The sequence below is a fragment of the Merops nubicus genome, unplaced genomic scaffold, assembly GCF_000691845.1.
Source record: "Merops nubicus isolate BGI_N331 unplaced genomic scaffold, ASM69184v1 scaffold4606, whole genome shotgun sequence".
NCBI classification, from domain to species: domain Eukaryota; kingdom Metazoa; phylum Chordata; class Aves; order Coraciiformes; family Meropidae; genus Merops; species Merops nubicus.
In genome coordinates this window covers 53620-79319 of record NW_008612801.1, presented here as the reverse complement: position 1 = coordinate 79319, position 25700 = coordinate 53620, and the positions used below count along the sequence as shown (strand labels likewise).

At 45.6% G+C, this 25700-nt stretch overlaps 1 protein-coding gene across 1 annotated transcript; it reads left to right on the top strand.

The window, feature by feature from the left end:
• The first annotated feature begins 1656 nt into the window (after window positions 1–1656).
• On the top strand, window positions 1657–24715 carry CRISPLD2 (cysteine-rich secretory protein LCCL domain containing 2). The gene is made up of 14 exons (XM_008941648.1): window positions 1657–1899; window positions 7105–7223; window positions 9260–9392; window positions 9513–9628; window positions 11537–11637; window positions 12670–12828; window positions 13680–13740; window positions 14346–14412; window positions 15310–15440; window positions 15583–15626; window positions 16517–16589; window positions 17270–17345; window positions 22518–22651; window positions 24661–24715. The coding sequence occupies exons 1-14, from the start codon at window positions 1657–1659 to the stop codon at window positions 24713–24715; spliced, it is 1512 nt and encodes a 503-aa protein (XP_008939896.1).
• The last annotated feature ends 985 nt before the right edge of the window (window positions 24716–25700 follow it).

Sequence of the window (25700 nt, the reverse complement as noted above, 5' to 3'; positions counted from 1 at the left end):
GGGTGGTGGATACGGGCTCCTATTTAGCAAAGGGCACGGGGCCAAAGGAAGGGGTACAACTGCAGCGTATGGGAGCTGGCTGTTCCTGCCTGCTCTACCTACAGGGCAGGCTGCAGTGAAAAGGGCTCGTGCTAAATGCCTGCGTTGTGAACTCCCGTGGCAGAGCATCTATTTTTAAACTCTTAGGGAAGTGCCTCAAAGTAGGAATTGTTCCCTGAATTTGGGTCAGACAGTCTACAAAAGCAACAGCTCGTTTTGCTTCCCCTACCCCTCTGTAGCTGGGTTAGAAAGCTGGGCTCCAGCTCGGGGGGAAGCAAATGCCAACAAACAAGGCTGAGAAGAGGATGAGGTTAAAGCAATATTTGTCCCGATGCCACCAAACGTCCTGTCTTTCAGGTGTGCCTGGAGCTGGGGACAAGGCGTGTGTGTTCGACTTGCTCTGCAGAGCAGGAAATAATGAGGAGCAGTTACCTAATCTGAGCAAATTACATTCCTGCATTGTTCTACCCAGGCAAAGGCTTAATGCTCTGCCTGGAGAGGGACTGAGGGCAGCTGGTTTTCATCTGCCTTAATACACTACAAGTCAGAAGCCTCAAACAGGGGCTTTGCCTCTTTTGTGTAGAGAGCCAACGAGTTTTCTGGGGTTCTCAATGGCCTCGGGGTTTTTTGGGGGTCCCCATCTGTGCAGAGCACCTTGTGCTTGCCGCAGTCCTCCCCAGATGCTGTTGTGCTGGGTCTGGGGAACAGGGGCTTGAGACTTTGTGCTCATGTGGCTTTTCCAGCTGGGAGCTGGAAGAGCTTCCTAGGCCTGGATGATTTCCAGCTTGTCTGATCTCAGTGTGTCCAAGTCCCGTGTCACTGGGCTGAAACTCCTCCAGTGGTTCCTGCTGAGATGGGGCTTGTTCCCTGGTGCTGTGCAGGAATTCTCTCAGCGTGTCTTTTAATGGTGATGTCAAAACCAGGTCCTCACCTAGTGTTGAAGGCAGGGAGGGGGAAGGTTTCTTCCAAGGTTTCTTCCATCATTTAGCCCTGAGGAGAGAGATGCTGAGCTTGCACCATCTGTAAGGATGCTCACTGCACCCATGGACTGATCCTGCTCCATGCAACAAGGGAGGGGATGGGGACTAAGTGAAATAGCTCTTGCTGATGTCTGAGTTCTGTGAGCTGGCTTGCTGGGAGTTTTACTTTCCCTTTTATTCATATCCATTCTCTGCTTTAACAGCTGCTTTTTGGGCACATAGCTTCAAATGTCTCCCCTCCCTGACTGATTGATTATTCAGGGCTGCTGGGTGACACCTGCACCCCTGGCATCTTGGGTGGAGAAGGTATCTGCTGATGTGCCTGGGTGATGCTTGGTCCCAACGCAATGCCCGTGGAGTTCCCTGGTGTAAGAAACTGAGTTCCCACCACTCGTGGTGTTGTCCAGGTCTTCCTGTCATTGAGGTGAACAATAATTGCTTAGACTATAGGCACCACTCTTTTCCAAGCAAAAAATGTGGGGAGCTCCATCACTGGAGGGACATAGGCACCAAGAGCTTCTCTGGCACTGCTCTGACTGCTTATTTCTCCCCTAAATCCAGACCTGTGCTAAGCCACTGGAGTCCCTGCAAGAAAACCTGTTGCCACCTTCATCTCTGCTTCTGCTGAGGAGGAGCCATGAATCCCACCATGCCTTGGATCCTTCCTCTTGGATGTGTACTGCTCCTGACAAAGGCAGCCGAATGCTTCATCTTGCCCAACTCGAGTCACCTGGAGAGCATTTTGAGTAAATATCAGGATGGGGAAACTCACTCCAGATCCAAGAGAGCCATTTTATTCTCAGACAGACAGGAGATATTGATGCTCCACAATAAATTGAGAGGTCAAGTCTACCCGGCGGCCTCTAATATGGAATACATGGTGAGTCTGTGTCCTGATACCTAACTTGATCATGACTTAATTTTTAAACTTTATTTTCATTTTCCTTATGGTGCAAGAGATGTAGCAAGTTTCCTCTAAAGTAAGTTTTTCTCAAGAGGTTTCCTGGAGCAGTTTAATTCCAGAGTGAGTGATGCTTTAGATCATGGGCCTGTTTTGGTTGGAAGGGACCACTAACGGGTCATCGAATCCATCCGCTGCATAGTTTCAGGACTGGTTCCATTATTCATAGTCTGGCCCAGCCCTGGATGCATCTCCAGTGATGGCAATCCCACAGCCTGCCTCAGCAGGTTCTTCCATTACCTTAATGTCATAAAAGCATCACATTTTCCCTGGTGTTTAACCCTCGTTTTCCCTGGGAAAGCTTTCAGGCTGTTGTGACTGGTCTTTCAGGACACCAGTTTCTACTCAGAGAAACTTCTGGTGGTCTTTGAGTTGCCACCAGCTACCACCCAGCTCTGGAGGTAGCATCTGCCCTTTTGTCAGACTCTGATAATCACCAGAGATTATCAATGTGAGCCAAGCATCTGTGATGCTGCTGGGAATCTGCTCGGGACCTCAGAGAAACAGGTCCTTAGGGAAATGAGGGCTTGAGGAACGTGGCTCCATCTGCAAAGAATTTCAACCCCTGGCAATGGCTGGGAAGATTTCAGGAGTTCATGGGTGGGTGGGTCAGTGCCGTTGGCTGTTTTTTTTGTTTTGTAGTTCAAGAAACCAAAATAAGAGTTTGTATTGTCCCACTACAGAGGGAGGACTTAAATGTATGACTATGAAATATACCTTTACTGTCAACAATTCAGATGAATATTTTTTTTTCACCTGATGCCAGAGATCCTACTTTGAGCTATTTTGGATATGCCATCAAAATATTGTGGGGCCAGAAAATGATGTAGGCAAATAATTTTCTCTGTGTGTGTGTGTGTGCCTTTTCCCAATGTGCAAATATAGTTATGACCCAAACCAGACTCACTCTAACTGTGCACTCCTGCTGACAGATGAAATGATGAATGATTTGTTAAGACCGTGTTTAAAAGGGTAAAAGAAAAGTACACTGCAAATTGTTTGCCAGCTGTGCTGAAATGAGTGCTGCAAATGGAAAATCCTGCCTTTTGTGGCTGAAAGGAGAAGAGAAGAGAGGGCAGAGGACAGTGAGGAAGGACAGCTCTCCATCAGCTGCCCTTTCATCCCACTCCTGTCAGAAGTCATGTGCCTTTCTAAGAACCCAAGCTTTGTGTCTCTCTTCTCAGCGGGCTCTCACGTTCTCCTGCAGGCAAGGTACTGCCAGAAAAGAGGTGGCTTGATTAATTTCCAGCAAGTAAACACAAAGCATGAGAAAGCCAAATGTGTTTTGGTTGGCTTGGAGGATCTGAGAGGGTTGCCGTTGTGGACTGTCCACTGGCCAGCTGCTGTTTATGCTTCAGCGTGGTTACACTTCTCTGTTTGCCTTTGCTCAGGGAGCTTTTCTAGTGGGTTTTATGGGTGATTGAGGGTAAATGAAAGGGCCCTATATGCTGTGAAGAAGGGAGCTGAGTATGAGAGGGTGCTGCTTGGAAAGGCTATAATCAGTCTTTCATGTGTTCATGTTTACCCAGTGCTAGCTGGAAACGCTGTGTGTATTCTGAACGTGAACTTCACTTTAATCCTTTGTTCCACATGGGACATTTCTCATTTGGACTCGTTTAAGAGGGTGGTCTGTCTCTGGTGCCGTGGAGAAGCTCTCCTCTATGGTGCTGGTGTGGAGGGTCACAGGCAATGTGCAGTGGATCACTAGGTAGAACTTGCCCATCAACCTCCAAACACTGCCTTGTGCAAGTCCTTTCTCCAGGCTCCACTTCTGATGCATTTAAATCATCTGAAGTGGCAAGGGGAGCTTGTGTACCTCAGGAAAGGGGCAGTTTTATCTGCCACAGGATCAGCTTGAGTTGGTGGAGGCTGTTCATAAGAAAGCAATAACAGAGGGAGTCCCATGACTTATCTGGAGATCAAAAGAATTATATACATATGAGATAAGTGGAGTGAAATAATGAAGAAGGAAACAGTTTTGCTGCTGGGTTTGTGTAATTAGTTGAAAGCTAGGAGAGGTATCCAGTGTTAATGGAAAATGAGTGAGCAGTGTACATCTTCCCGATGAAGCAGCTCAAATACAGAACTACCTTAACCCCTCTAAGAGCTTTATGATCAACTCCTCCACTGGTTTTTTTGGACTTCAGCAGTCGTGGCGGTGGATGGGTGCCAAGGACAAAGCAAACTCCTTATTAATGAACCCAGAGTAAAAAGGACATAATAGTTCCTAAGACATCTTGACCTTTAAGATGGCTTAGTCAGATGGTTTTCAGCAGTGATGAAAGGCAGATATTTCCCTCCTGCAGCAGCCTCAAAGGCAGCTGGATAAAACACAATTGTTCTCAGTACAGATGGCTGGAAGGAAGACAGTTGTGTTTTTTTTTTTTCATGTATAAGGTATGCACCCTTCCTCCAAACTCTAGGGTGGTGACTCTCCTCGTCAGGATGGGGTGCTATTTCTGTGTGGGTTAGCAAAGCACATCCAAACTTCTGCTGGTGGATGTCAGTCCTGGACTCTCATGCCACTTTTTAAAGTAAATTGCCAGTATTGCAAGAACTGGGCAGAAAAATGAGCAAGTAACCTGATCGCTGCAATTCAGGTGTCTGGGGTTAGGTTTACAAACTAAGTAGGCTCCTTGTGGGATATATTCTTATTAAATCTGAACCTACAAATTATAGTATCATGTGTATGCCATGTGTGTATTTTACATACACAGTATATACTCTGAAAGCCATTACAAATTTTCAGGGGGAAAAAAAAGAGAGTCCATGTGCTAAAGCACTTGGAATCACACATACCCTAAGGCTTCTCAATCTCTGCATGAGAGATTTTTTTTTTAGAAATATGTTTTTTTTTTTTAAAAAATAAGTTATTTAAAAAAAATATGTTTTTAAAAAATATGTTTATTGCTCTGAAATAATTCCAGCCTCCTGACCGCATTCACGTCTGAGAAGCACAAGGCAAACAACCACCCTAATTTAAATAGGATGGCTTTGTAATCTGAGGCCTGCTGAAATGAGCTTCTCTACTCATCCAGCACAAAGCTGTGCAAAGCTGTAGCCCCTTCCCAACTGCCTGTTGAGTATCTTCTGTCCAAGTCCCTTTATTTTATCCCGAGGCATCAAAGGAAGACGTAACCCGTATGTTCACATCCATTTCCATTTAATGGCCTATTCCTCATAATGTCTCTGCATTAAATTAGGAGATTTGGAACATCTCTGCCTTTGAGGCTGCAGGGAATAATGCTCTGCTAGGAAGTCTGAAGCACTAGCAGCACGTAACATCTTGGGAGAGTTCCTGTGGCTTGTGTCTTGGATGGGAAGGCGGCTCGTGGCTGGTCACTGCCTGGGAGACCACAAAAAGCTGTGTGTCTAGGCACAACTGCAACAGTCTGCTTGAAGGAAGGTCTGGAAAAGCATCTGTGGTGGGGCAGATCCCATACACCTTCAAGGAGCTGGAGGGCTGAGATGGAAAATGGCTTTGTTCTCCCTGTCAGAGCCGTGTCCACACGGGGGTTTGCAGACTGACACGAATCCGCTTGGCCCCGGGTTAGCTCAAAGCCCAGCTGATGAGCTCAGAGCAGCTCTGGGAGGTGCTTGGAATTTGGGTTGCTGAGCACGCTTCACGATAAGCTGTTCTCGGAGGTCTGGGCTGTTAGCTCAGTTAGATGAGCTCATGTTTGCCTTCTGAAGGCAGCGTAGACACAGCAGGTTCCAGGAGACGCTGCGTTCTCCTGCTGCCTTAGCCAGGGCCGTGTGGTCCCTCCCCATCCCGGCTGGAACTGCCCCAGACCGTCTTCGGATGCTCGCTCAGAACGAGCACTTGAGGTTTTCCAAATGTGTTTGGGAGCCTAAATACCCCACAGTCCTCCAAACAGGCTCTGACAGGCCCTTTGGTATGTTTGACATCAGGACTCGCTTTTCTTGTGGAGAAGACGGGCCTTGGAAAGATCAGCTGGTTGTGGTGGTAAATGTCCAAAGAGGACAGAATCTCGTGCTGGCATGTGAATGGGCTGCAGACCATGTTACAAGACCTCTCCTTGGTTTTATTTGTAGGAATGTGTGGTAATATTTTAATCCCAATGAACTATTCTCCAAGGACCGTGCTGAATAGACCCGCTGTCAGTAATTACACAATGAATTCAGGGCACTCTCTGCTGGGTCCAGCAAGTCTGGCCTTTAAAACAAATACACTCCTGGGCACTGGAGCCAGTGAAGCCTGCTTGTCTGTTTGCCTTTGTCTCATGTTTGAGCTCTCGTGTGGCTTAAAGCTGGGTGATAGTCAGTGAGGGCTGATCTCACACCAACGTCCTTCCCTCAGTGGGAACGTGAATGGGATTTGTCACTTCTAACCTGATGCCTCTTTCAGTGAGAGTGATATTAGCTCAACAGCTCTGGGACTTTGCCACCTCTGTCAAATTTGACTGGATCCATTCATGGACTTAGCAGTTATTCTGGAAGGAGAAGGTGAGATAGGACCAGAAGACTGAGAACCACACCCCTTGGTGAAGAGTTTGGGCCAAAAATCTCCGTTTGTGTGGGTCATGGAGAGGAGCACATCCACTGTTGGAGTTCCCATCGATGGGAAAGCCTGGAAATGTCCTGGCAGTAAGGACAATGGATGGAAAATTGAGCTGGACTATGTCAGAGCACTGACTGCATGTTAGCATTCTTGCAGATCTCAGAAGCGGGTGTCATGAGGAAGTGCTGTGGTCTCCATCCTTGGTGATGATTTGGTTTTTTGGGGGGATTTTGTTGTTCTTTCTTACAGATGACAAAAACACCTGCTTGTGTTTAAAGCGGAGAGTCTAGATGAGTTTCTGAGGTCTTCCCAGGTGTGTTTTCTGCTGACCTGTGTGAAGCATCTCCTAAGCATGGTGTCAAGTGGGAAAAATAATAGACCCTTTGGTGCCCTGCGTTTCCATGGCAGGGAGATATCTTCTGAAACTTGCTTTTAGGTTAGGGCACATCACTGGTACTTACTGGCTTCACCAGGACAGGCCAGACACTGGTGGGGAGCTGTAATTCAGCCTTTCTTCTCTAACTGCTGTTGATTGAGTCTCTTGACCTAATAAGTTTGAGATGATGAACTGACCTGTTCTTTCCTCCCTCCTTGCCCTGAAGACCTGGGATGATGAGCTGGAAAGATCAGCCCAGGCATGGGCTCAGCAGTGCATCTGGGACCATGGGCCTAGTGCCCTCATCAGATCAATTGGACAGAACTTGGCAGTTCACTGGGGCAGGTAAGAGTTGGGGTGCTACAAGCTCAGAGCAGTTTATGGGTTCTCCTTCAGAGCCAGTTGGAAAAGGTTGTTTTGCTGATGTTTAGTAGAGCACTGGGGAGATGGGAGAAAAGATGAGGTACATTAATTGCTGACTTCAGTGAAATGATTATGATGATAATATCTGAAGCCACCTCCACCTGGCTGTCCCCAGCAAACCAACACTGAGGTGGGTTACCCCACTTCTCTGCAGCTCTGGGCACCACAGCTGTAATGTGCTTAAGATCACTCCTACTTCTTAAGAGCAGCTACAGAATTCATAACCCTTGCTCCTAGAGCTGCTGTTTCAGAGGGGGTTTCTGGCATCATGCTGAGAACCATCTGAAAGCTGAAGTTTCTCAGGAGCAATGTCTGGGCTCAGATGCCAGCTCAGAATATAATTATCTCTTGCTGCATTTCCCATAAATATTTATCCAGCTTCTAATTTCTCTTTACTGAAAACACTTTTCAGACTTTCTTTTCACCTTCCTGGGGAAGGTTTTTAACCTAGAATTGTTAACCCAGCTAGGAAAGCTGAAATTAAGGTTTCCACATGGATTTACCTTATAAATTTGTTGAGTGTTAAGCCCCTGTTGTTAAGCCTCTTATAGGTTAAACCTGCTTCGTACAGGAAACTCTCTGTGCATGCTCAGGAGCCCTAATTGGGTGGAAATGCAGTTATGTTTGCTGCAAATCAGGTAGGACTTGGTTGAAAGCAATGGAAATTTGCTGGTGTGAAATCAGCCTGATATAAAAATTGGGCCCATTTTTGTTGGCAGAACTAAATAATGATTGGAAAGTAGAGTGGTTAATCCATTGGAAACAAAGTCCAAAGATCGTGCTGTTCTTGGCTCTCTCACAAGAGTTCAGGATGGCCATGGGTTCCTGATGGAGGTAGATCCAATCTTGCTGCCTTTTGCAGGCACTGAGAGGAAAAAGAAATCAGATTTATCTCAGATTTTTTCAGGAACGGGCCATAACTTGACTGCCTCAATTTCCTCTCCTGTAAAATAGGACTCGGAAAGTATGCACTTAATGGCATCATCAGATGAATGTTTTTAAAATACTTCTAATGAATGATTTTTAATGAAGAGTTGGCTGAAAGAACAAACTCCAGCTAGTAATGACATCATGTGTACTCCTGGCTGCTTGCTTCATGTGAGCTGGTGAACGCAGTGAAGAGAAGTGGGCTTCAAGTGCTGCTCTGCTTTGATCCAGAGCTGGACAATCACTGTTTGCTCACGATGTCCATGGTGTGCAAAATGCCTGTGAGCTTCTTTCAGCAGTTTTAACACCGTTTGTGTTCCCCCAGGCAGCACAAGAACCATCAGTGCTGCCACAGATGCAATATCTGGTGTGTAGTTTTGCACCGAGTCCATGCAGCATATGATGGACTTGGTGCAGAGGGAAATTGTTGCACTAAAAGGTGGGGTATGTGTGTTGTGAACCAACTATTCTGCACCAGCTCTTGGTGTAAGGTGAGTGGGGAAAAAGCCTGCTGGCTTTCAAAGGTCTTAAGAGTAGTTGCTGCTCGTGTCCTAGATTTAGCAAATTGCCTGGTGGTAAAATAGGTACACGATGGCTTTTGGTTTAAGATGTTTGGCAAACCTTAATTTCTATTTACTTTCAAAATACGACTTTCTGCCAAACTAGAAGGCTTCTTGTAGTTATGTGGAAAAGTCAGGAGGCCATTTCAGGTCAGCAGCACTTGAAGGGCATGTCAAACCTATAAATAATACAGAAAGTCAGACCGGGCTGTGACTTTAGGGAAAAATAATAATCTTAGGGAAAAAAATAATCTGTAACGTTTTCAGTGAGATTTCTGTTCATTAGACCACGTTGCTGGGTTCTTTGAGCAACACCTTCTCCACGAATGGAACTTGCCTTAAGAAAATTTTCTATGAAAACGAGAAAAATTGGATTGAAACATCCAAGCTTACAATATGGCAGGAGGATATAGGTGTTGCTTGAAATTTTCGAGTGGGGCTTTGTGATTTAAACTCTCTTTGCTCCTTCAGGTATCGGTCTCCAGCTTTCCACGTCCAGTCTTGGTATGATGAAGTGAAAGATTACACATATCCCTACCCTCATGAGTGCAACCCGTGGTGCCCAGAGAAGTGCACAGGCTCGATGTGCACGCACTACACCCAGGTAAAGGAGACCAAAGGCTCTTGTACCAAACCCTGCATCCCTCATGCCCCACTTGCCCCCTCAACGTGTGCCCTCAGTAGAGCAGTTTGCTGATGTTCCATGACCATCGTGTCCTTGCAGATAGTGTGGGCCACGACGAACAAGATTGGCTGTGCAGTGAACGTCTGCAAGCAGATGAACGTCTGGGGAGAGATCTGGGAGAATGCTGTCTACCTGGTCTGCAACTACTCACCCAAGTAAGGCTGATGAGCTGGGCTCAATCCAGCTCTGCTAAAACTGGCAGGTTGCTTAATTAGCCCCAGGATCTGGGGAAGAGATTTCAGGCAGTCTAGACTGGTGGTTGTGGCTTTAAATTTTCTCTTTAGACGGCAGCACGGAGCTGGTTCAGGACTTCTGAGCTTTGCCTGGAAAACTGAATGAGGGGCCGAGGCCAGGCTGGAGCTTTGATGTTTCTGCCACGGGAAGGAGGAGCAGGAGATGGCCAGGATGGAGCTGGCTTGTGCTCTCCCTGCTGCTGGAGGGTGGAGGGCTCGGGCTGGTGATTAACACCACGCAGCGTGGTACCCAGCCAGGTAGGCTGCCAGGTCATCACACCCTCCCCCTGCACAATCTGCTGGTTTAACCACGCCACAGAGCCAGCTCTGCAGTGTTTGCTGGTGGAATGAAGCGAGCTGGGGCCCACCACAAGGAGCTGCAAAGAGAAAAATCCCACATTTGAGGAGCTCCCCACGGCTTAAAAAATCCCCACGGCATCCGTCGAGGTGTTGGTTTCAATTTCAAAACGAAAATCCCGTTTCTTGAGCACTACGTCCAGGAGAAGTTTCCTACCTGGTGATGGCAATTAATGTTTTCTCTTTTAATGGATAATAAGAGAAATATTTCCACTCCAAGTCCTTGGCAATTTAAAACTTCAGCCCAAAATGAAGCAGGGAAATCACCACGCACAAATGGAGTGCCTTGGAGACCATCTGACTTCTGGAGATCGTAGGGCAGAATAATGCAGAGAAAAAAGATGTGTAGGCACAGCTATGAGCTGCCAGCTCATAGCATGATCCAGGCAGAGACCTTTGCCTGAGCCCTTCTCCCCATGTTAGCTACTGAGCACGTTATGCTTGCGGTTTGGTGGGATTTAATAACCTGCTCCTCAGAAGGGATCTCACCCATGGAACTCCCACAGCACGCTGGGCTATTTGTACGTCATCCATTCAGGGCTGCTGGATGGAAAAATACTCTGCTTCTGCAGTTGCTGCTTGATCTTTTCTCTCTGGCATCAGTGCACATTGTCCTCATCTAGCCTTATAGGTGGAGACAGCTGAAAGAGCAATAACCCAAGGGTTCATAGCCACGGGCTGAAATCCGGCTTCTTCAACCTTCTCAGCCCCAAAATTTGCAGTAGGGAATGTCATAAAGGGCTTCTGTTTCTGGAGAGTTTCTTGAGGAAAATGCAGTAATCCATTGATTTTCTTCTGTTTATGTAAGATCACAGTATTTATATTAGAGTTTAATATAAAAGCAGCATTGCACGCACTTTATTTAAGTAAAACCCTAAAAATGTGATCCTGGAGGTGAAAAGAGGAGGCAGATTTTTCTTATGAGGCTTTTCTAAGCTGATTGTTTAGTCTTTGCTTAGCTGCTCTGGGTCAGGATGATTTTTTCACGGCCTCAGAGGCAAAACTGGGGAGTTGAGGATGGCCAGGTTGGGTGAGGAGAGAGTGCAAAGTGCTGCTCTGGTTCCCAGATGACCTGATGTGAAGGTTCATGTATTTCTAGTGGTTTTTTTTTTTTCTGGGTGGAAATGGTTCCAGATGGAAAATGAAGCAGGTTTTAAATGGCTCCACCCTGTCCCATGCAGCTGCCTGGGGGTTTTGCAGAAAATGGTGGGCGATTTGTGGCTCTGATGAAGAAGAGGGGTGAAGGCAAGTGTCAGGAGAACGGAGACAGCAGGTAGGCAGCTGCTGAGCTACTGCTGGAGAACAACAGGCAGCATGGGGATGGAGAGAATGAGGCCAGGCTGTCTTGCCCCCATCCAAGGATAAGCACAGCAGAAACATCCATTTTTTCCCATCCCTTAGTGCCAGATGGTCTTGGCAGCTTGGGTGGGTACTTGAGTGTCTGATGGGTGCCCGTTGCTCTTGTGCTTGCAGGGGCAACTGGATTGGAGAAGCCCCCTACAAGACTGGCCGCCCCTGCTCCGAGTGCCCGCCGAGCTACGGAGGAGGCTGCCAGAACAACCTCTGCTACAAAGGTACTTGGTGGGGGCCTGGGGGTTGGAGGAAAGGCTGGAGAAAACTTATGCTTGAAAACTTCATGAGAAGAAGCTACAGCTTTATACATCTTTTAATTAGCCACCCTTAATATTTCAACATCACAACACGGCCAGAACAACCTCTGCTACAAAGGTACCTGGTGGGGGCCTTGGGGTTGGGGGAAAGGCTGGAGAAAACTTATGCTTGGAAACTTCACGAGAAGAAGCTACAGCTTTATGCACCTTTTATTTAGCCACCCTTAATATTTCGACATCACAACACATGGGAAATCGGTGGTGGCTGCTGAAGAAGAAAAGCCCCAAAGTGCTTAAAATCTGGGGCTGGGATTTGGTGTGTTTTCCCTGGAGAAAACATTTTCTCCCATGTGTTTTGCCTCACAGAGAATTGGATTTTTAGAAACAGGCAGGTTCCTTGGAGCGTTGCCCAAAGCAGAGGCTTATTTTGCTGGAATGTTGCATTTCTCATTTTTAGCCTGTGGGAGGAGGACCCCAGGGTGCAGGTGGGCTGCAGTGGGGAATGGAGAGGGGATGGCCCTGCAGGACAGCAAGAGAGACAAAGGCCTTTTGGAACCACCATCCATCATCCTTTCACTTCCATCATTCACCTCCTCAATGCCGAGCAGCCTTGGCCAAAAACGAGGGGTTTTGGGTAAGACTGGGCAAGCAGAAGGAATTTTGCTGGCACTGTTTCCCAAATCCCTTCGCCTGGCTGCAACAGCAGGCAGCTCGTTGTCCAGTGGAGGAAAAGTGAGGGATAAACCCACCGTGGGCACTAAAGCCCAGGTCATGCCTTGCTGGAAGGGTCCCCTGCCTGAAGCTGCCTCCTGGGGTGGTTTGCAGAAGCAAAAAGAAGGAGGAAGGAGAAAACGTTTCATCCCCTTTCCAATTCCTAGGACCTTCTTTTTGCATTGTGCCCTTCAGCAAAACTGTTCTCCTCCTGGGAGAAAGGGCTGTAGGGGAAACATCATTGTGACCATGCCATGATTGTTTTTAATCCTCTCCTTTACTAAGATTACCGTTATGAGGATCCCGTGGGCACGGAGACGGATGAGACCAACGAAGTGGAGATCTCACAGGTCATGGAGCAAAACCCAGTGCGGCTCTACCCTCCAGAAAACAAGCCCAGCAAACCCATCAAGCCCAAGAAGATCATCCCAGAGTCCTACATGAGTAAGACATCCTCTTTCTTCTTCAGCTCCTACAAGTTTTAGATTCCCTGTATGGGAAAAGGTGTTGAAAGCAGTGAGATTTTGGGGGAAAAAAAAAAGAACTGGGAGGATGTTTGAGTGGAAGGGGAGTAACCTGTGTGAAAATTCACTGTTAATTACAGCAGAAGCTTGCCAGAAGCAGGGAGCAAAGCTTTCAAAAGTCACTCATGCCTTCTACGTGGCAATCTGCAATAGTTATTTGTTCTTTTAAACCATCTCGAGGAAGTGTCAATGAACTAAAGGTCCCCGGTCAGTAATCAAGTTAGGAAATGTTGGCTTTATTTCCCATTTAAACTACTCCACACTCAGCAGTTAACCCCCTTTGCAGCTTTTCTGGGTTTTTTTAAAGTTGTTTCTTTTCTGTTTCTTGCTCGGGAAGATTTCTGAAGTTATTTGTGGAGCTGGTGGTACTTCCTGAGATGTTTTCTAATCGCTGTTAATTAAAAGAGGCTTATTGTGAAAACAAGGTGAGGCAAGCCAACGCATCCTTTTCAAGTTTATCTCCCAGCATCTCCAGAGTCTGTAATTAAAGGGAGAATGAGAGCTCTGGCTGCAGACCTCAGGCTGTAAATCAAAGCCTTCAGCTGTCAGGTGTTTCTTCCTCCCTCATATTTCCAAAGACACCTGTCTAAGGTGAAGGGCTAAAGAGGCACCAACTGCTCCAGGCTGGGTTGGTCTGTGAGAAGATTTTATCTGCCTGCACCAAAGACCTCCAGAAAAGATGCACGGTGGTTGCTCATCTCCATAGCTTGAGAGTCTTTCAGTCTTTCCTTTTTAAAATTGTTATTTATTCTGTTTTTTTTTTCTCCCCAGCACAAGTCATTACCTGTGAAACCAAGATGAGAGACAAATGCAGAGGCTCAACATGCAACAGGTAATAGTTTATTGACACCTCTTGGACTGCTGCAGGAAAAAGTGACCTAAAAATTGTCCAGTTCTTGCAAATACAGGATAGGCTACACTGTGTATTTTTTTTTTTTGTGACTCTCTAGGTAGATCTCTTTAAAATAAAAAAGCCTTAACTTCTCTTAACACAAAGCCTCAGCCAAGCTTAGCAATAAGGTGACTCAGTTTATTTTATTCAGCCATGATGACCCACAGTTTCAGGTGTCCAAAATAATTTAATAAATGTTGGCAGAGTAGCTTTTGAGCCCTTTTCATGCATTCCACAGCTGTCCAAGCCAGACCAATAATTCATAGCTGGTCCCCTCCCAGCCAGTCAAGAACTTCTGGTTAAGGTTTCTGCAGAGAACGGGACAGTTTATCACTTGGAGCAAAACCAAATCCACAGAATCTAAATATTGGTCGGGTTTTTAAGGAGGGTGGGGAAACTGTTTTAAAAAAGTAGCTATTTTGCAATCTTGTTTTTAAATGGAAGAGTTACATGAAATGAATGGAATGACTATTAAATGAAATAGAGTCAGTCTGTTTTTCTTGAATTGTTTTTTCGCCACCCTCAAAGATATATATCTTTACTAGGTATTTGTGCCCAGCTGGCTGCTTGTACAGTAAGGGAAAGATCTTTGGAACATTTTATTATGAGAGTGTAAGTACCTTTTAATAGCTCATAGATGTAATTTGTGGGGAGTTCGTGGTGACAACAGAAATCCTGGTGTCATCTGGCTTTTCGTATCCTCCAGTTGTGGTGCTGAGAAATGGTGCTAATGAAGATTATCTGAATTTTCCTCATCTCAGTGATGAAAAAAAGCAGCAGTCTGGAAAGGCAAAGTGATTCCAGACATGATTTTATCATGAATGCCCTCAATGTGTGCAACGAAACCCACGGAAAATGAAGGATGGGGATCAATAGGCAGCTCCTACAAAGATCTCCCCTTTAGAGTGGGCAGATGTCATGCTGAAATATATTGGGCTGATTTGCTGGATCTTGAATTAGTAAGTTAATTTATAAATAAAGCATGGCACTGTTTTCCCATCAAAACTACTTTTGGGGTGAAGAAAGGTTGAGGATGGAAGGGGTTTTGTGTGACAGCGTGTTTGCTTTCCCCGTTCTCACTGCTGATGGATGACTCTGTTGCCCGTGATAAATCTTGCCCTGCAACTTCTATGGCTGCAGACAGCCTCCTCCTCCAAGTGGTTTCAGCAGAAATATTTTGGGTTTGAATATTTTGTTGAGAACTGGAAATACTTTATCCTGGTCATTAATTTCCAATGCTGCTTTTCTTTCTCAATTGTATCGAAATGTACGGGTTTGTTATTTAAGAAAAGCTTCCCATTCAACCAGCCTGTGCTTAAAATAATAATAATAATAATAGAATAAGGCTGTGCTGGGAGAATAAGATTTAACAACCAGATTCCAAAGGAGTGTACTCAGCTTATTTTCCATTTGATGGAGGTTTCATTTCTTCTTCCTTTTTTTTTTGGTCAGCGTTGTTCTGTGACTGAGATTTATCCCCCATACTCTTTGTGTTTGCACTCTTGACAGTCATCAAGCATATGTCGTGCTGCAATTCATTATGGCATCCTGGACAATAAAGGAGGGCTGGTTGATATCACGAGGAAAGGGAGGACACCAGGTTTTGTGAAGTCCACCAGGAACGGTGTGGAGTCTTTTAGGTACCATCTTAATGAGAACGTTCTTGTTTTGGCTTTAAGTATAAGCAGATGTTCAGTCATCTTTGTCATGCAGACATAGTGATTCAAGTAATTCCAGCCTGCTTATTTTTTTAATAAATGTTTTCTTTTGCTTGTTTTTCAGGAAAAGTAAGCCCTCAAATGCATTCATGGTTTCCAAAGTCACAAGTAAGTTTTAAAAGTTGAGAAGAAACCACCGTTGCTAGGGTTTTGTGGGATCCCTGGAAACATCATTCCTTACCATGCTCTTTTTCATTATAAATGGTCATGTCAGCTGGCTCAGTACCACAACTGAAGCCTAGAGTGGTGATCCATCACCCCCTAAGGGCAACTCCACCACCAGCCACCTCATTTTAAAGCAGGGATCTACAGAAAAAAAGTGATAATGGGTCATTTCCACCAGCATCTCCTGGTGATGGTCAGGTCCAAACATTGGTTGTAGTATCATAAGCTGCTGATAGTAAAGTGCTAGAAGATGAGCAATCCACATATGAAAGCCTTGGTCTAGTGTGAGCATTATATATATATATATAAAAGTACCTAAAATAATAATGTGATAGTATAATGAAACCCATAACACATATGGCATTATAAGAGTGAGTAATTGTATTTATGATGAGCATAATACTGTGGAATTCTACTTTTTAAACAATTCCCACTTTCTGAATAACTTTGAATAGTTTATCCTCCTCCATATAATAATCATTTTTATTAGACCCACTCTATCCACCTTCAGGGAAATCTGTGTCAGGTTATTTGGACTCCATGTGTGGAGCTGTAGCAAAAATGCACCGTCTTGTGGATCAGCTGCTTGCTCTTGTGAGAGCTGTGACCTTTCCAAGGCCCTGGTGGAGTATGGTAGCAGGATTTTGGCTGGAGAGCTGGCCAGCCCTCTCCTGGGTCCATGCCTCTGATGGAGGAGTGAGCAGCTTTCCTTCTGGGGCCCTCAGCTGGACATGGGTCCTCACCAGATGCGTTGTGTGACTGTGACTTGTGTTTTCAGCAGCTGTTGGAGCTATTAGGTCTGCTAATGGGCCTTTCCATCTTTATTCCTGCAGCACAGACACTGGATTGCTACACCACAGTAGCTGAGCTGTGCCAGTTCAAGAAGCCAGCGACCCATTGCCCAAGGTAACACAAAGCCACTTATGCTGAGCTTAAAGGTGCTCTGCTCTGAGGAAGAACAGCTTAATGGAGGATGCTGAGGTCCCCAGATCTGAGGGCTAGTGGGAATGGAGCTGGTTTTACCAGACAAACTGGAGGAGGAGGTTGGGAACAGTGTGTTTCCTCCTGCCACCCTGCTTTTCTTGGCATTGTGATAGAAAATTCATATGAAGTTTTCAGAGCTCTTCAAGAGCATCTAAGTCAGACTACATGACCCTGTTTCAGTACACCCCTATGTGTGAGTGTGCAGCTCTTGGCACTCTGTCTTTATTCTCCTGCCCTTGCTGGGTTTGGGATGTAGTTTTCCTTTCCACCTTAAAAACCATGTTTGTTCTAGCAAGCTGCTTTGTGCAGCTGGCATGGCAGAGGGGCACAAACATCCCAACAATGATGTGCACAGCATTGTGCAAAACCACAGGTGCTCCCCTTGGAAAATGTCCTAAAAGACCAATCCCTCTTTTACTGGTCTAAATCCATCTCCTTGCAGCTCTGCAGTAGCTACAAATGTCATCTGAGGGGAAGAAATGATTAAATTCACTGTTGCCACCTGCAGACCAGATGCAGGCACTTGAAATCTCCCAAGAATGCAGCTTGCTTTCCTGTTGAGCCTGGATAGAGAGAATAAATCTGAATACATTGTTTTCTAGGATTTATTGCCCAGCCCACTGTAAGGAGGAGCCGTCGTACTGGGCCCCAGTGTTTGGCACAAATGTTTATGCAGATGTGAGTATGATCCTCCCCCCGATGGCCCCGTGTGTCACAGGTTCACTTGGGTTGGAAGAGAGCTTTCAAATCATCAAGCCCAACCGTTCCCCAACACTGCCAGGTCCCCACTGACCCACGTCCCTCAGCACCACATCTCCATGGCTTTGAAAGCCCTCCAGGGATTTGGACTCCACCACAGCCTGGCACAGCTCTGGGCAACTCTTTTGGCAAGAAATTTTTTCTCATATCCAACCTGTACCTCCCTTGGTGCAACTTGAGGCTGTTTCCTCATTTCCTATCACTATTCTTTGGGAGAAGTGATTGACCCCCAACTGGATCTGACCTCCTGTCAGGAGTTGTTGAGAATGAGAAGGTCTCCCCTGATCCTCCTTTCCTCCAGGCTCAACAACTCCATTTCCCTCAGTCACTCCTCACCAGACTCATCTTCTAGATCCTTCCCCAGCTTTGTTTCCCTTCTCTGGACACACTCCAGTACCTGGATGTCTGTATTGCAGAGCTGGGGTCATACTCTGCAGTTTAGGGAATGCAGTCAAACTTTCCATCATCATTGCAATGTGGGGATGGGGTAAATGCAGGTGGAGAAAGGAATAGCACCAACAGCTACTTCACCAGCTTGGGACCAATGGGCTTGAGGAGCCCTCCCAGTCTCCAGCACTGACGTGTTCTCCTGGACTTGGGCAGGTCATGAACCACCCTGTGCCTCAGGAGCTATGGCTGTGAAACGTTGGTAACTCTTCTCTGCCTTTGCAGAGAGTTTGGGGGTCTACAGATGAGCATCAAAGGGCTTTTTTAATATACTCTCACACTATATAGTTGGCAGAAATAAACCTTCTTTGACCTTCCCTATCCTCTTGCTGGGAGCTGAACAGTGGGTTTGAGCAGGGGGAACACTGCTTGTGTGGATGAGCACAGACTTGATGCTAAAACTAGGCTGAGAGTAACTTTTTTTTTGGAAATCTCAATATTAGGCCTCTTAAAAACTGGGTTTCAACTTTTTTCCATTTGCGGGTGCCTCTTTTTTTCCTTATTAGTTTTCTTTGTTCCCATTAGAGGTTGTGTTTAGAAATGCCAGCTCCCTGGCTGCTCTGTAGCCTATAGCAACGTGCCTTTTGAAGACCTGGGGGAAGCACTTGGCAGACTGTGGACCTCTATCTTGGGGTCACCATGGAGCTTTGCAGACTCCTGAGACAAAAAAATCCACGCCGTGGAAATCAGGCAGCAAATTGGGGGAAGCAATTTTGAAATGCATTTAAAAAAAAAAATCTAATTTTTATTTTACTTGAGACTGATTTTTTTTTTGAAGGTAGAGCTGCACAAACAGGTTAACCTAGACTGGCTCACATGCAAACTCACCAGGCAGCTGCCACCCCACCTCTGTGCATGCTCTGACCTGCAGGAAATGGGAAATAGTTTTTTTTTTTTTTACTGAGGACAAAACTCCCTCAGATTCCCCCCAAAGAGGCCAGTGATTACAAGGGTATTAGGTGGGGACCAGCCTCTCAGGCTGGCGTGGTTTCCTGATTTGCAGTGACGCAGGAGGATTAGTGTCCTGTAATGAATTGCAAGCTCCATTTCCTACTGTACCCCCTGGGGGTTGTTTCATAAATGGGAGCATGGATTGTGATTTGGGAGAAAAAATAATATTGAAAAAGGAAAAGTATCTGGCCACTTCCTAGAGGGTTTGGTTAAGCTTTTTCTGGACTATTCTACTAACATTTGTAACGAGGAAAATATTGAGGTGTTTATGAGAAAGTGAGATTGGTAGAAAAGCAGGTGAAAACAGCTGGGGAAAAAGGAGTTTGAGGTGGCTGTGAAACATAGAATCATAGAATGGTTTAGGTTGGAAGGGTCTTTCAAGGTCACCCAGTTCAACCCCCCTGCAGGGAGCAGGGACATCTGCAGCTAGAGCAGGTTGCTCAGAGCATCATCCAACCTCTCCTGGAATGTCCCCAGGGATGGGGCAGCGACCACCTCTCTGGGTAACATGCTGCCAAGGGAGAGGGATTGATGCTGAGAAATGCCCAGGCTGGAAAGCTGACAAGAGAAACAAGGATGCTGTGCAGAAAGAATTTGGGCAAAGGCTTTTCCCAGGGAGCACGGGCTGTGCAGGATGCTCTCCAGGAGGGGATGCTGTGAATTAACCCAAGCCTGCTGCTGAGGAGTAATTAAAGCAGGCAATAAGCTGGATGAGATAAGTGCTGGTGTTCTGGGAGGGCTCTTTGGCTTGCTGTCTAAAGTGGCACCTTCATGGCCCTGGGGGGACTCGTGCTCCAACTGTGTCTTCTTAAATAAGTTATCTAGAATAAAATGAAGCGTTTTGCCCCATTTCCAATCTGCACTCCCTGCGAGGTGCCCTCTGGCCTTTTAGCACTTTCTCCAAAACATTGATTTGTTAAATGGTCTGGCAGGTAAGGAGCTGATAGTCCAAGCTGTGATGGCAAAAATGTTTGGCTAGTTTGTGTAATGACCCGACTGGCTGTGCTTTGGGCCCCAGGCAGGATTCACATTTACACGACCCAGGAAGACATGTGAGAGTTTGTTTTGCCACAAAGAGCAAAGCTGTGACGTGAAGAATTGGCAGTTTTTGTGGGATAATTCTGATCTTTATTCAGAAGGCATAGGAGCCACTGTCTTTGTTTGTGTTAAGGGATTTTTCCCCACTTTAAATACATTCTGATTTTTTTTTTCCCCATTTTTTTTTACACATCATTACAAAGTTATCTTGGATTATGTGTTTATAATGTTATCTCCCAGGTACTGCTGGTGGTTTAAAGTGCAAAGAGGTACTGGCAGTCTTTGTTTCAAAAAGCAATGCAGGAAATTGTTCATGATGGAATTAGTAAGACTGTGGAACAGGGACATAGAGGAGCCTTAAAACTTGGGGAAAATGAACAAAATGCAAGAAAACATGCCATGGGAAAAGTTGATGCCCCAATCCCAGGTCTTTTCACTAAATGGTGTTACTTTTTGGTGAGAACAGACTTGCTGCCTGTGTTCAGGGTGTACAGATCAAGGTGGCACGTGGGGACAGAGGGGGAATATATCCAACATCCTCCCAGTGCTGAAATTAGTAGTGAGAAGGAGCTGGCTGGGGAACAGAAAATTTATTGCCTCTTTTCCCTGGTGGCACGATGCAGCAAAGTTCTTTATACTGCCACGTAAATAGGAGGAAGAATTTAAAAAGAAATCATATTGTACCCAGGAAATAAAACTCATCTGTTGCTAATGTGTGGATAGGACCAGTTCTAGGGTGATGCTGGAGCACTGTGAACACCCAGAGATCTTTATCAAGGCTGTAAAAGAGCTTCTAAGTTTCACAAGGCACTGCCATTTATCACTCTGGCAAGGGAAACCCATCCCCATCCTTGCTCAGCACCCTCATCCAGCTAGGAGAGAAAATGACTCTTGAGATAAGGTCCTTTACCCACAGTTGTGTGGCAATGAGTTGGAGGAGGTTAGATCACCTGTATAACAAGGCAGGTGTTTATCACCATGGCAAACCAAGCTGGGTGGCTTGGCTCTCAGGAGACACAAACTTAATGATTAATCCAGTCACGCTAATGAGGAAATTATGGGTGATTAAACTCACAGTCACAAACTATTGCTAATGGCCCACTGTAAAAAGTTTTGTTGGTTTATGGTGTGTGCTTCAGAGTCCACGTTGTCAGGAAATGCTCTCGGAGCATCCCAAGGGGCTACACCATGGAAAGCTGTTGAGTTCACCATACAACTGTCATAATTCTGAATTTGAGGGGAAGGCTTTATTCCTGCAAAGTCTCCTCTTCCAAAAGCTCTGCAGTCAATTCCTCAAAACGAAGCCCAGCCTGGGGTAGAAGAGGGCTCTGATCCAACAGGATGATAAGAGGAGGTCTGGGCTAAGGCAATAAAACACCCGTTGTTCAAAGCTTTCAGTAAGCTGCAGAACAGCATGGAATGCCTTGAAAAGAACATTGTTTAGGATGTCTCCCAGTGGAGAGTGTTGCAAATGGATTCAGGACAGTTAAATTTTATGAGCCAGTTTTAGATTTACAGATTTCCCACCGCATACTGGGGCGAATTCACGGCATATCCTCCAAACACAATGTTCCCTTGCTCCCTTGACCATATATAGAAGCAAAATACCAAATTGGCACTCCAAACTCAGCGAGCTGCCAAGAGATAGGCTATCCAAAGTGATAAATATATAGGGCACAAGGCAAACCTGCCATATATGGCTGCGAGGGCGAAACAGCACGGTCTGTATCGTATGTGCGTGATGGAACGTTGGCCCTTGGCACTGCTTTTGTGGTGCTTTGATTTTTAGCCATCAGGGACTTTATGGGGTTGGGATTTTCACCTGCTGCCGTTCCCTGTGCAAAGCTGGTTTGTGCTTTTTTGTTATTCCAGCTTGCTGTATGTAAATCTCCCAATGAGCTGATGGCCAAGTTTATACTATGCCTAAGCCTCCCCTGCTTTTGCTCTCTTCCCTGGATACTTGGGGAGCTTAGTCATCAGTTGTTAGTGTTTTGTGTTCCTCCAGCTCTTCTGACTCTGCACATCTTGGAGAGCTGGGTAACAGTGCAATGTGCACTAGAGAAGCTTTAGTCTTTTCAGAAGTGTTAATCTCCCTCTGTACTTACTGTTGTCTTACGGGGTGATGCCTGTCCAAAACTCACAAAAAAACCCCTTCCGTTTTTCCTAGAAGGAAGGATAATTGGTGGTCATTTACCTTGATTCAGGAAAAAATGCCTGATTTTCAAGCAACTGGGTGAATAAACTTTGCTGAGGTGGCTGGTCACTAGCAAAGGGTTTCACCGCAGCAGTTTCTTTGGTGCAGACCCAAGAGGCACTGGCTGGAAAGTTGTCCCTGGTTCAGCTTGAGCCCTGGATGATCTCCCAGGCGCAGCTCCACCGCAGATGGGAGTGGTGGAAAGGCTGCTTGATCCACCACTACCACAGCAGAGGACTTCTTACAGCCAGGGCTTATAATATACCTGCAAGATCTGGTCCATGTCACCTTTTATCCCTAGTCTATCCAAAACAAAATTGTTTCATAGCTTTTGCACTCTTCCTGATATGTTTTATTATTCCTTGGTTTTCCTCAATGCTTACGGAGATGGTAAATCTCCAGCTATAAGATACAGACAATTTATAAGTCAAAATACTTCAATAATGAAATATTTTTTTCAGAGCTCCAGTATCTGCAAAACCGCCGTCCACGCAGGAGTCATTTCAGATGAAAGAGGTGGTTTTGTGGACGTGATGCCTGTAGAGAAGAAGAAAAGTTACGTTGGCTCCTTAAAGAACGGAGTCCAGTCTGAGAGGTGGGATTTTTTTCCCTTTGTACTTTCCCCTTTTTCTCCACCGTGCGTTCAGTTGTGTGTCAAAGTCAGCAGACACCAACTAGAAAGGCTGGGGGGTTGGAAATACTTGATTTTAACAGTGTCACTGTGAATTTTGAGAGCCAAACAAATAGAGCGTGTTGTCCTGCTCTTCCCTTCCACCAGCCAGGAGCTGCTTTCAGGTTGGTGTGAAAGGTAGAAAATACTGCTAAGCAGTTTTATTTTATTATAGTGGGAGTCCACCTGAAGACATTTTGTTGTGTGCGTTTGACACATGAAAAAATAAACACACAGATTTCTCCAACTTTCAGCCTGGATCATACTTTGAGGCTTCTAACTGAGATTTCCATTCAGTTCTGGGCTGTGGGATGCATTTGTTAACAAATTTCCTCTGCTCTCTTTGAACGAAGCATGAGTAAAGTAACCTCTTGAAGGAGGATCAAGTAATTTTTGAAGAATTTGCCACCCTTGTAATTATTTGTTACTCCTTTGGGGCCAACCTGGGCGGTTTCAGTGAACAATTGCAAATCGGTGCTTCCCAAATCCTGCACCTCCAGATGATTGCAATATCAAATCACACCTCATTCACTCATTTCTAATTTGAAGCTTCTGTTTCAGGCTGTGATGTGGTTTTTTTTTCAGAGGTTGATGTGATAGTACTGATTTCTCAGAGCTATCTTTACAGACACAGAAGTTCCCACTGCTACAAGGGTTTTTGATCACTACTAACATGACTCCATCTGCTCTGTGTAGTTCCTCTTTTACAATTACCATAAGAAATCCAAACAAGTTTGCTGGTTTTATTCTAATAATGGATGACCTAGAATGCTGTCGAGCATCTCAGAAGATAAAAATAGACAGAGACAGGAAAGCCACAGGCATGAAATATGGGCTTCTTTAGTGAAGATCTCTCGGGGTCAGCATTTTGCAGTTCTGTGATTTGCAGTTGGGATTTAGGTGACAAAACAACCTCCTGTTTGTATGAGTTTTCTTCTGTCTTGCTTTCCCTTATCTTTTATACTGACAGCTTTTTACTTGGGTGGCCAATTCTGCCTTAGCTAAGAATAAAGTCTCCTGCTAGCAGGGACATGAAATAGGAGCACCCAGTGCTGATCTAGGAGGTGAGGGAAACCAAAGACGTTCTTGCAGCAGGGATGAGCATGAAGATTTGGAAAGTGTTATTTACACTCAGCAATGAGAAGCACCTTCATGCTGTGAGACCCAACAGACAGTGAAATAGCTTTTCAAAGCTCAAGGTGAAAAACTTTTCCTTTAGGACGCTGGAAATAAGATACATACCCAAGCAGGTATGGGAAAGGGGTGCCTTTAAGATTTACTGAGTCTTTACCCGTGTTGGAATGTTTGTTTTGTGGGAATATGAAGTTTTGCCTTTTTCCTGGGGTTTTGCAGCCCAGGAGGGCTGAGGAAATTTGGGCTGGGAAGAGAAACAAACCCATGCACACAGCCACCCCCAGCAGCTTAGGGCTGTTGAGGACACCTCTGCAGATTGAAAATGAATATCCATATTTATTGTCATTTAACGTGAGCTGATCGGGCTGTTCCCCTTGCCAGCACCAGGAGACAGGCCAGACAGGCCCTGGGAACCTGCCAGCCTATTTGACAACTGTTTTTTTAGGAAAACATGTTCCTCTTTATGCCTGAATCTCTGCATAAAGGAGCACAGTGTTCCTTGGAAAAAGCTAGCACTGTAAGAGAGACTGTTGCTTCCTACCTCCTTTTGTTGGCATTAGCAATGTAAATTTGGATTGAAAGCATAAAACAAAGGCAAACTTGTGGATTTTTGCCTCTCCTTTTTCATCCTTTACCTTTTTCCTGCTCCTGGTAGGGCCACACCAGCACAGAGCCAGTGTGCTGAAGCAGCATACCCCGAAGAAATTTTGGGGTGCCTGTAGGTTTGTCACACTTGGGTCCTACAGTGCCTGCATTTGGTTTGTTACATTTAAAATTTTGTTTTTTTTCTTTTTCTCCAGCTTGAAGAACCCTCCAGATGGAAACGCTTTCCGGATTTTTGCTGTCAAGCAGTAAACTCCCAGGGAAGGTGCAGGTTCCTTTGGGAGAACGCTCTGTTGATCTCCAGAGACAGAAAGGCTCCTCTGATGGCATCAGCTCTGACCGTACCCTCCTTGCCAATCTCTTTCAGGGATTTTAAAAAGAAAAGAATAAAAAAAAAACCAACCAACCAAACCAAACCCCAAACCAAACCCACACCACACCAGGTTCTGACTCAGCTGTTCGCATCTCATGGCACCCGTTCAGCGTTGTATCTTCTCGTCTTTGTGTTTCTCTAGGGGCATTCAGCGATGATAAACTGTTCTAACTTTCCATTTCCAAGAGGTGTGCTACACAGAACAGTGGTGGCTCAATGTAGGGATCTCTGCCTGGCCCTGGATGGAATTTTTAGGGTGTGAAGCATCGACTGTGACAGGCGTGAGGACGTGCACTGCCAAGCAGACTCAGAAGGGAGCGACCGGCCAGGTGTTGGACCCTTTGAACTGAGAAACTGGTTTAGAAGTTGCATCTTTTGGGAGAGGCTGGGCTTTGATAGGGTGTTTTTGTGTACGTTTGATGCTTTCTGTGAGGAAGGAGAGAAAATATGTTCTTTTTCCATTGGTGTGCACCAGCACTGCTGAATAAGGCTGCTGGGGCACCACTTTAGGCTGTGTTGTACGATAGAGGAGAGGACACTCTTGTCCTCCAGACATCAAGGGCTTTTGGGGATTGGAGTAGGGTGTGAAATGGTGGCAGAGATCCTCCCTGCAGAAAATGAGGCCACCAGATAATCCAAACAGCAGGTTTAGTGTTTGCTGGTCAAACATTCACAGGCATTTTGCGTCTGGCAACCTATGAGAGGTCAGTGAATCGGGGCTCCTGTGCTGGCACATCTTATCCTATATTACACACCATTTCAAATAAGATTTCAGTTAAATGCAGTGTATTGTTTTATACAGCAGTGCTGGTTATCTGTAGTAGTTTAGTGATGAAGTTAATCTTATTTCTGCTAGGAAAGGTT